Source organism: Monopterus albus, unplaced genomic scaffold (genome assembly GCF_001952655.1).
Source record: "Monopterus albus unplaced genomic scaffold, M_albus_1.0 scaffold143.1, whole genome shotgun sequence".
Taxonomy (NCBI): Eukaryota; Metazoa; Chordata; class Actinopteri; order Synbranchiformes; family Synbranchidae; genus Monopterus; species Monopterus albus.
Window position 1 is genome coordinate 406,132 of NW_018128023.1, and position 10,222 is coordinate 416,353.

The following is a 10,222-nucleotide window of genomic DNA, read 5'->3' on the forward strand; positions in this document are numbered from 1 at the left end:
CCTGATCAGAGAGTGACCTCCTGGTTGCAGTCAGAGCTGTGAGCAGTCCCACACATCAACTGGCCGGACAGAAAATAGGTAAGCGGAACCTTTGTTATACATAAACTCCGCACATTGAATTTATTCTAAATTAAAGTTGATGTGTGAACTGTCCACTCTCGACGTTCTAAATTTGTTTCTAAACAGTAAGGCTAAAGAAACACAGTTTTTTTTCTGTTTTTGAAGGCTGTGCTGGTTTGTTCTGTGCCACATGTGAAGTTAACTGAAGCACATAGTCTCATTTGAGGGGAAGTAAATGAGTGCCGTTGATCACAGAATTTGATGCCAATAAGGGACGTAAAATTCACGTTTTATAAGTGAATTTCTGCTATGTAAATAGCAGTTGTCTCCTAAAAATATTTTGCCCATTTCCTTGTTATTTTCCCTCCGGCTGGAGTAGAGGCAGAGACTCCTCTCAACCAAACAAATGACTCTCTGGTACACACACACATATTGTATGTGATAACAGGCACAGGGAAAGTTGCTGGTCTTAAAGTGTGGGTAGATTTGATTTGATTTATTTATTATTTCAAACATGTAACAACAGTCAGTATGCAATCACACATTCCAGACATGTCCACAAAAATATTTTCAATTTACTTATACCTAGTACATTTGAAGATTTGATGAAGACAGAGTGGGAAAAAATGCTCTGATATGTGCATGGTATGATGATAGATTAGGGTTGGAGAATAATGTCCCCTGTAATGGTGTCAACAAAATCATTGTATGTGTATTTTAGGTTAGGGTGGCTGGTACCCCTCTCTATGGGGCCACTTAACGTAACAGTACTGAGATTCCATAGGGATACTTACCCATTCTTTAGTATGTTTAAATGTGTATTATCAACTGTAAATCTTAGCACAAACACCAAAATCTGCAACTTCGTTTTGATATGTTCAGGTTTAAAACGTGTATAGAGTATATATTAATACCATTCTCAACACATATTACAATGCACTAGCAAAATTCACCAAAATAACATTGTATTCTCCAACATTACAATTTTGTTACACTTTGTCTGGTGGGCTAAAAATCAGCTCAGTGTCCAGCTCATTTGTGACAATTTCACCAAAAACTGAAACATTTTGAGCTTCATAAACAGGTGTGTTAAGGTGGAAGTGTTGCACTGAATTGCATACAATTGTATATTCAGTGATCGAAGTGCAAAGACAATACAATTATAGTATTAAATACAGCGACACGCCACAATGTCAACATCCTGGAAGAACGGTAACACCTACGTGACAGGTGGAGATTCTCTTTCGAAGTACTTTGAAGGCACTTGAACTTTGTACTCCAGTATTCCAGTAAAGTGGCTGTGATCTGATAGAACAATTTGGTGGAGTAATTTAAACGGGAGACCCCTGAATTTTACTTTGTCACCTGTTTTGACCAGCGGCGATGGAGAATGAGACAGTGTCTCTTAGCGAAGGCGGTGAACCAGAAGGAGCGCCGCCGCCGCCGCTAAACTGCACAGCTGCTTGTTGTCATGGAGGAGCAAAGATGGCGGTCCTGGCCTATAGCCTAGGCAAACGCATAATAAATCAACATTTTACCATTAAAAATGCCAAATTAATATCGCTAGCACTCGTTATTTCACTCCTCGTGTTTCACACAGCGTCGCGGTATTATGGAGGTAAGTGGTCTCTGTTATTATTAAACTAATGATACAGTCAGTGAAACACTTGACAGAAGCGATTGCTAACTTTAGCTAGCTAGCTGTTTGTGTCTGTGAGTACTGCTCTGGATCGGTATGGTGCGTTATCTGGTGTTGTTAAAGGTGAAGGGCAGAGAATGTAGGTTTTACATAAAGCATTCAGTAACAGCAGTAGCGTGAACTTCAGTCTGCTTTTTCTCACCAGCTAGCTGAATAAAGCTAACACTGCATCTAGCTGTGTTTACATGCTCCTGTCAGCACACGCGTGATTACTATTGGGGAAGCCGTGTGGATGTTGGTGTTTTAACAGAACAGGGCGTTTACTGTTAAAATGGCATTTAAACCGCCAGCTATAGCTGTTCTTTTATTTCAAGAAAGAAGCTTAGTTTCTTAAATTAGTTGTGTCAGAAATGTGTTGTAGTAAGGCTAACAAAGATCAAACTGTGTAGCTCTAGTTTGTGTTGTAGCATTGGTTCTTCCAGTCAGGTCTTTACCGAGTTTGTATAAGGTTGTTGGGCAAAGGTTTGTTTGAGTGCTATTTCTTTAAGACACATTCTGACCTGGACACTTCAGGTGGGTTTGCTTGTACCTGGACTGGCCATGACAGTGTTTGCACAAAGCCCAGAGTTATACTATAAAGAAATGTTAGCTTGACATACACCACCTCCCACAAGGTTTCCATATTGTGGACTTTGTTCATTAAAACAGATAGGGCCTGTCTGTCTACACACTGATAGCAGGTGCATGGCTGGCAATGACACTAAAATGGCTTTTGCCAGCCATCCAACCCTTCATATTCGCCTGTTTCTTTGGATTGACTCAGTTGCAGATAGCTCTATTCATTTTCTGTACAAATGAATAGCGGGAGAGATTTATAGTTGAGCTGAATTGCTGATAGGTTCATTTTTGTTCTGTGGCCCCTAGCAGAGCCCTTATTGTGTCCCAGTCATTTGGCAGCACTGAATGAAAAGCCAGGGTACAACTGAGACCAGCAGGTTTCAGTCATAGTCAGAGACAAGCTATGAATGAAAACCAGAGCAGTGTGAGTTTTTTTTTTGGTGTCACTGGTTGGTTCTCTGTGCCTCCAGGAGGAGACTCATGTGAATGGCTACTGTCCAGAGGACGTTACTTGGGGGAGAACGTATGGCAGCCTTATGGCTGTATTATGCACAAATACAAAAGCAAGTGAGTCATGTTAACTGTGTAAGATCACCATATGTACAGATATATGAAACAAAGATCTGAATGTGCAGCAGTGATGATGAGGTGCGTGTCTGTAAGGGTGGATTCATAGAGGAAATGAACAGGTTATGTGTAAAAGGGTTATACAATGCAATGAACCACCCAGCACCTACTTGTTTGCTGTTGCAGTTGTTAGAAGGCATGTTTTTCACATGCCCTACCCATTCTTTTGTCTCTTCTTCTCTTCTTACAGTGAAGCCAAAAACTGTTTGGCTGAAAAGCATGTGGCCTTTCTTGGTGATTCACGAATCAGGCAGTTATTATTACAGTGAAGCCAAAACCTGTTTGGCTGAAAAGCGTGTGGCCTTTGTTGGTGATTCACGAATCAGGCAGTTATTTTACTCCTTCATCAAAATTATTGCCCCTGAGCAAAGAGAAGAAGGAATCAAGGTAATTATGAGAACCAATACCAGTGACCTCAGAGTTTTTGTCAAGAACGTGTTCATCAGAGGTAGCAAAAGGTGTGGGACAAAGCATGGTGAAATTGCATGGACTTACAAGTCTATGGCTCTACAGATGTGAGGCACAACTGGGTAGAAAAAGGGATCAAGTTCAGACATTCCTCCATTTACTCTCTGCTTACGTGTCCTGACCAGTCTTTAAACTAAAAGCATCCAATCAAAACGAGTGGATATAGAATGGGGGAAAAAAAGGGTTTTTCTATTCCTTTTTTAATATCCTATCATATATAGCCCATATAAAGTAGCTGATCCATCTAAAATTCTGTGCCAATGGTGAAGTAGAGCTGTCTGTATTAAGTGTAACAGCTTTGTGGCCTACTTGTGTTTTCCTGCTAGAAAGTTATATTTCAAGTCAAGTCAAAGTGTTTATTGTCATATGCACAGTAAGGAAACACGTTTCCCTGCACAATGAACTCTGCACTTTGTTCTTAGAATGGAATGTCAGGTGAATGCCAGTTTTTATCACCTCCAGCAGCTGGCAAAGGTGAAGCCCTTTCTTTCACGGCAGCATTTTGAGACGGTAATAAATGCATTTATTACGTCTCGTGTGGATTACTGCAATGCACTATATTTTGGGCTCAGTCAGGTCGCCCTTGCCCGCCTCCAGAGAGTCCAAATGCTGCTGCTCGTCTATTGGTTGGAGGGCGTAAAAGTGACCACATCACACCCATTTTGGCTTCCCTGCATTGGCTGCCGGTGTGTTTTAGAATCCATTTTAAGATTCTTTTATTTGTTTTTAAATCTTTAAATGGTTTGGCCCCCCTTTATCTTACAGAATTGCTACATCCCTAAATACTAAAACCTATTTGAAGACTCATCTGTACCGTCAGGTGTTCGAACCAGTATGATCCTCTGTCTTGTTGAGCTTGTGATTTATGATAGGGGGTTGTTTTAAGTATGATGTTTTTGTTTTGCTGTTCGTTTATGTTGTTTTTTTAAGGGGTGTTGTGGATATTGTGTTAAGCACTTTGGTCAGCTTTGGCTGTGTTAAATGTGCTATATAAATAAAGTTGATGATGATGATGAAATTCTTACTTTGCTGTCCACAATAAATGCCAAGCAATATAAGGTTTAATATACAGTAGATAAATAGTAAAACAATGTAAAGGCACTTTAAAAATAGCAAGTGAAAAGAAATTTATAATGATAATATAACAATGAGAATGTATTCTACATCGGACGCTGTATGTGCAACAGTCAGCAGTGAATGTGCAATTATGCATGTGCAAACAGAGTGTAACAGTCAGGCGGAATTACATGAAGTAATTCCTGGTTATAAACTTCTTGTACACCTCTTGATTATGTCTGAAGATTTTCCTGCTTACTGACTGGAAAAAACTTAAAACAGTCCCCTTCCTCCTTGTAATTGCAATATTCAGATTATTTACCTGAATGATAGCCTACAAAATGTAGGTCTGACTAATCAATCATTTTTAATTTACATACAGTAGTTGAATTTGAAAACATCACATAATTTGTGATCAGTTTTTGATACTTGCTGTTGTTTAATCTGACACTAAAGATCCGGCCTTAATTTAAGAAATGCTGATATTTTTCCATGTATATGTAAATTTGATTGCAAGTGTATAGGTGGCTTTGAGAAGACGTGTTGCAGCAAAACCTTAATATCAAGTGCCAAAAAATTCAGATAAAGAAATACAGAATGCAAGGTAATTGTGGAACACTATTTGCCTAACAGACTCTTTCTCTGTTTGTCTCTATGTCTGAAGCATGAGGACATTTCCTTTGAAGTAGACCGTCCCTTTATTAATGTGGTGAGCTATTTCTGGGTGTGTTTTTATCTCCTGTCCTCAGTCTGTAAAAGAATACTCTGATAAAAGCTAAAAACATCTACATGCTCTGTGTGCTTAGGACTTTTTGTGGTATCCAGAGGCAAATAATTCAATGAAGGAACGTTTAAGCTCTTGGATACGTGTGAGTATAGCTGTTTTCTGCCATCAACAACTGGGGAGCATTATTAGTCGAAGAGGATTCATAAACTTGAATCTGTGGTTTGCTTTTATAATTGCAACATGTTGTGTTGCAGGGAGTACCGGTAAAGCCAGATGTTGTCATCCTTGGAGCTGCCACAGTAAGCTCTATAAAGCCTAACAGTGCTTGCATGCTAATGTCAGCTATTTCAGTCTTAAGTTCAACAATTTGTCCATTTGTCCCAGTGGTCCATCAAGTTGCACAGTGGCAGCAGAGAGGCCCTGCAGCAATACAAAGTCAACCTGACAGCCATTGCTGTGCATCTACAGAGGCTGGCTGACCATGGAGAGGTCTACTGGATGCTGCAAGGTCAACTCAGCTATAAATTCATCACTAAACCCCAATTTCCCAAATAGTATTAAGTGACTAATGATTGGTGACACATGATAGCAAAATTTTGTAAACTCAGCGTCTCATTCATGCACCTTCTTCGCAAAATTTTTCCAAACACATCTGCCCTGCAGACCCGGTAAATGAGGAGGTTTTGAGTGAGAACAGGAAGATGATCACTAACCAACAGCTGGACCTGTACAATGAAGCAGCGACAGAAGTGCTCAGCAACAGCAAGCGTAATGGGAGTTCCAGGGTCAAGCTGTTAGCCGCATCTCGTCAAGCTGCACTTGGAACTATCGCACAGTCAGATGACGGCTTGCATATGCCTGAGAGCACCAGGGATGTGGTAGGCAGGATTGTTTTATTTAATAATTCAGGTTTAGTTATTGTGGTTCTTTTATATTTAATGTAGAGTATTAGTCACATCCATTGTCTGTAATCCTCTTGTTAGGGAGCCATGGTCCTCATGAATTCTGTGTGTAACAAGTTACTGAAGCCCATTGATGGCTCCTGCTGCCAAACAAAACCACCCCCTAACCTCCTTCAGAAACTGGCAGCGTGCTTCTTTCTGGGCTCAGCCCTGGTCTTACTGGTCCTCCACCTCCTTGGCAACAACCATCATCGCCGACCTGTGCCTCCCGACGTGGAGAGCCTAGAGGAGAAGAAGCCAGTGACAGCAGCTGCCCCCCCAGGTCCAAAGGCACCCTTCCTGGCTGTTTGCAAGATGGGCATCATCATGGGCTATTTCTACCTTTGTGACAGAGCAGACGTGTTCATGAAAGAACAGAAGTTCTACACACACTCCACATTCTTCATCCCTCTTATCTGTATATTTGTCCTGGGTGTGTTTTACAGTGAGAACAGCAAGGAGGTAAGATGGAAAGTGCTGTTCAGTGCAGTATTTTTCTTTTTCAAATTAAAGGCTTGTTTCTTCTTATTTGGTGTGGGGAAAAATTTGTTTTTTAAAAACATTACATTTTTGTCATGCGCCTTTTATTCTGAATACACAGACCAGTTTAATGAATGAAAACATTACATTTTTGTCATGCGTCTTTTGTCTGAATACACAGACCAGTTTAATGAATCTTGCTGTCTGTAATGATGTACGGCGTTCATTTAAAGTTTGTGAATTGATATCTGTTTTACTTCTCTTTTGTACAGACCAAATTACTCAACCGTGACCAAACAGATGAATGGAAAGGCTGGATGCAGCTTGTCATCCTCATCTATCACATGTCTGGTGCCAGCGCTGTGAGTCCTAAATAGATCTTCTTCATATACATTTGAGAGTAGTTGAGGCAGCATATACTGATATTTGATTTAATGGCATATTTTTTTTGTTTTGACTTTCAGTTCATTCCAGTGTACATGCATGTGCGGGTGCTGGTGGCAGGCTACCTTTTTCAGACCGGCTATGGGCACCTTTCATTTTGAAACCGAAAACTCCGAGTTGCCCTCATTTCGGGGTTAACAAACTCTGAGTTTCGACAAAACCGCCTTCTTGAAATAGGCCCCAGGTGTGTTGGACACGAGAAATTTTACTCTGGTACAGCAGCTCTCAGTGTGTATGTACATGTCCTTATGTAAGGCAGCAATGGGCAAGTAAAAAATATAAGGCTGAGAGAACAGACAGGAAAGAAAGTAATGTGCAAACAAGCAAAAGGAATATGCATTAGGGAAAAAAAAAACTTTATGAAGTCTTAATAGGCTTGTTTTGGGTTCCCACATGAACATATTAAGTGGCAGATGAGAGTGCAGTATGCTTAGCTTAGCCAAGCCTCTGGATAGAAAACAGTGTGGCCAATACAAATGAGAACCCAAGGTTAGAAGCCCCTTCCCTTATCATTAAGGTCTCCTGTTTGGGAGCACTTTTGGCTTCCCGGTGAAATACAACATCAGACAAAGACAAGTGAATAAGATTTCTTATTTCTTTATTGCACTGCGGTCCGCTGCTTAATACATTTATTGGTGATCAGGTATGTTTTGGCAAACTCATTTGAATTTAAAACTGAGGTACATACCAAACTATGATTTTTGTGTACCTTTACACCCTTAGTGACTACAGTTACTAGTCTTTTTGTACTTTGACATGAAATACTATCATATTACTGATAATAAAGCAAATATAGGTATTTTGGTTTACCAAGTGTGTTTCCATTACAGGTGCTTTTCCGTCTGAACTTCCTGGTCGTTGTGCTGTGTGTGGTAATGGACAGACCCTACCAGTTCTACTATTTTGTCCCATTGGTCACTTTCTGGTTTGTCATTATCTACGGCACACTGGTGATGTGGCCTCAGATCCTTCAGAAGAAGGCCAACAGTAGGTGTCAGGAAACTGGTGCCGTAGTTGGTCCTGGACTTTATGAATCAATACACTTGATTAATTCTACACAATAAATGTGATGTCTGTTATATGTCAGCAGAATGTCTGTCTTGTTTTCTGATCAGGCAGTGGTATGTGGCATCTTGTGGTCCTGATAAAGTTACTGGGCCTCCTGCTGTTCATCTGCTGTTTTGCTTTTTCACAGGTAAGTGAATTTTAAGTAAAAATTTTAATAGTAGCAGTTGTAACCTCTTTTAGTTTTCATACTTGAAAACATTTGCATTACTGATTTAATTTCATATGAGAGGTATAAATGGTCCACGTTCCTAGAGCTAGCCTACGCAGCCAGGGATCAATTTGTACTTGGTCTAGCCTGGAACCTGGCGGGGTTGTTGGTGCAAGCCATTCATTCCTTGCATAACCGAAGTGAGAGTTCTGTCTGTATACTTGGCAAGAAGTCACAGTTAGTGTTGGCCTTTGTCAGGGTTGTCCCTTGTCACTGATCCTCTTTGTGGTTTTTATGAACAGGATCTCAAGGCACAGCCAGGCGGGGAGTGTTTAGTTTGGAAACCTCAAAATTGCATCTCTATTTGCTGATGGTGTGGTTTTGCTGGCTTTATCAGGCTGTGAACTCCAGCATGCACTGGGATGGTTTGCAGCTGAGTGTGAAGTGGCAGGGATGAGATTTAGCACCTCCAAGTCTGAGGACACAGTGCTCTGCCAGAAAATGGTGGACTTCTCACTCTGGGTTGGGAATGAGTTGCTGCCCCAAGTGAAGGAGTTTAAGTATCTCAGGGTCTTGTTCACGAGTGAGGGTAAAATTGAGCCTGAGATTGACAGGCAGATGGGGGCAGCATCAGCAGTAATGTGGAGAGATGGGGTGCAGAGTTCAGACATCTGGAAGAAGCTTGGAGTAGAACTGCTGCTCCTTCACATTGAAAGGAGCCAGTTGAGGTTGTCCGTGCATCTTATCAGGTTGCCTCCCTTTGGAGGTTTTCCGGGCACGTCTTACTGGTAGGAGACCCTGGGGTAGAACCAGAACACCTGTTGCCAACCACAAACCGCTCTCAAATATGCACAAGAAAATGGAGGGATGGATGTTATTTGTTATGCCTTTGCACAGCACAGTTTGAAAGACAATGTACTTTCAAATACAAGAATGCTGTACTTGATCATGTTTCTTTTAGCTCAAATTAAGCAAAATGGATGAAAATGCATTAAGATGGTGTAGTCAGCAAATTAATTAAAACTACACAATTTGTCACTTCCTACTTTGAGAACTACTTTGCTATCAGTTTTTTCTCTCTCTCAAGTTCATGTACTGATTTGTTTGAAACCCTGCTTATACAATTATGTTTTGGCGTTGTGACTCCAGCGTTTATTTGAGAACGTCTTCTCCGTGTGGCCCATCTCTGAGCTCTTTGAGCTGAACGGAAGCATCCACGAGTGGTGGTTCAGATGGAAGCTCGACCGATTTGTAAGTCAAATGTGTTTTGCTCCACATGCACACAAATGTAGTAGTCAGTCTTCACATCAAGACATTCTTTGTCATGTGATATATTGCAGGGTACATCAAAAGCTTTTTCAAACTCAAAATTGTTTTAATGTAGTAATGTTCTTTTACAGGCAGTGATACATGGCATGGTATTTGCCTTCATCTATCTGGTACTTCAGAAGCGCCAGGTGCTGTCTGAGGGCAAAGGAGAAGCTCTCTTCTCTGGCAAGATTTCCAACCTGCTTCTCTTCTTCTCTGTTGTCTTCTTCATTGTAAGGCATTTCACACTTCTTTCTGTTTTTGCTCATACCAATACAGAGGCATGTCCTTCATTTTATGTTAGATTGCTGTCATCATGCCCCTTTCTTTCCAGATGTTACTGTAGTTAATAAACAAAATGCTCCCTTGCGACATCAGCTTAGGAGAGAAGGGTTTCACAGGCAGTTGTAGGTATTTAGATAAATGCCACACATGGTATTTGAGTTGACAAGCACAGTGATCTGAACTTTTTGTTCTTCAGTATGTTCATGTTTGTATTGGGAAAGGTATGCAGGATGAAACATGAGCTCATTATGGAGACAATCTATTCGTCACACATAGGTAACACTTGTAAATACTCAGGTGGTGTATACATTGCATAGCAATGAGACCGCTTTCAGTCCATTGTTGGCTCCTTT

At 40.8% G+C, this 10,222-nt stretch overlaps 1 protein-coding gene across 1 annotated transcript in view; it reads left to right on the forward strand.

The window, feature by feature from the left end:
• Positions 1–1,043: 1,043 nt before the first annotated feature.
• Positions 1,044–10,222, forward strand: part of LOC109968109 (CAS1 domain-containing protein 1) — a 15,769-nt gene continuing 6,590 nt past the window's right edge. The window contains 15 exon segments of the mRNA XM_020614149.1: positions 1,044–1,678; positions 2,788–2,884; positions 3,211–3,331; positions 5,133–5,177; positions 5,275–5,337; positions 5,450–5,494; positions 5,580–5,703; positions 5,859–6,073; positions 6,179–6,598; positions 6,889–6,978; positions 7,081–7,193; positions 7,857–8,047; positions 8,176–8,255; positions 9,426–9,527; positions 9,677–9,817. Of these exon segments, the coding sequence (XP_020469805.1) occupies positions 1,444–1,678; positions 2,788–2,884; positions 3,211–3,331; positions 5,133–5,177; positions 5,275–5,337; positions 5,450–5,494; positions 5,580–5,703; positions 5,859–6,073; positions 6,179–6,598; positions 6,889–6,978; positions 7,081–7,193; positions 7,857–8,047; positions 8,176–8,255; positions 9,426–9,527; positions 9,677–9,817 (2,082 nt within the window). The 5' untranslated portion in view covers positions 1,044–1,443.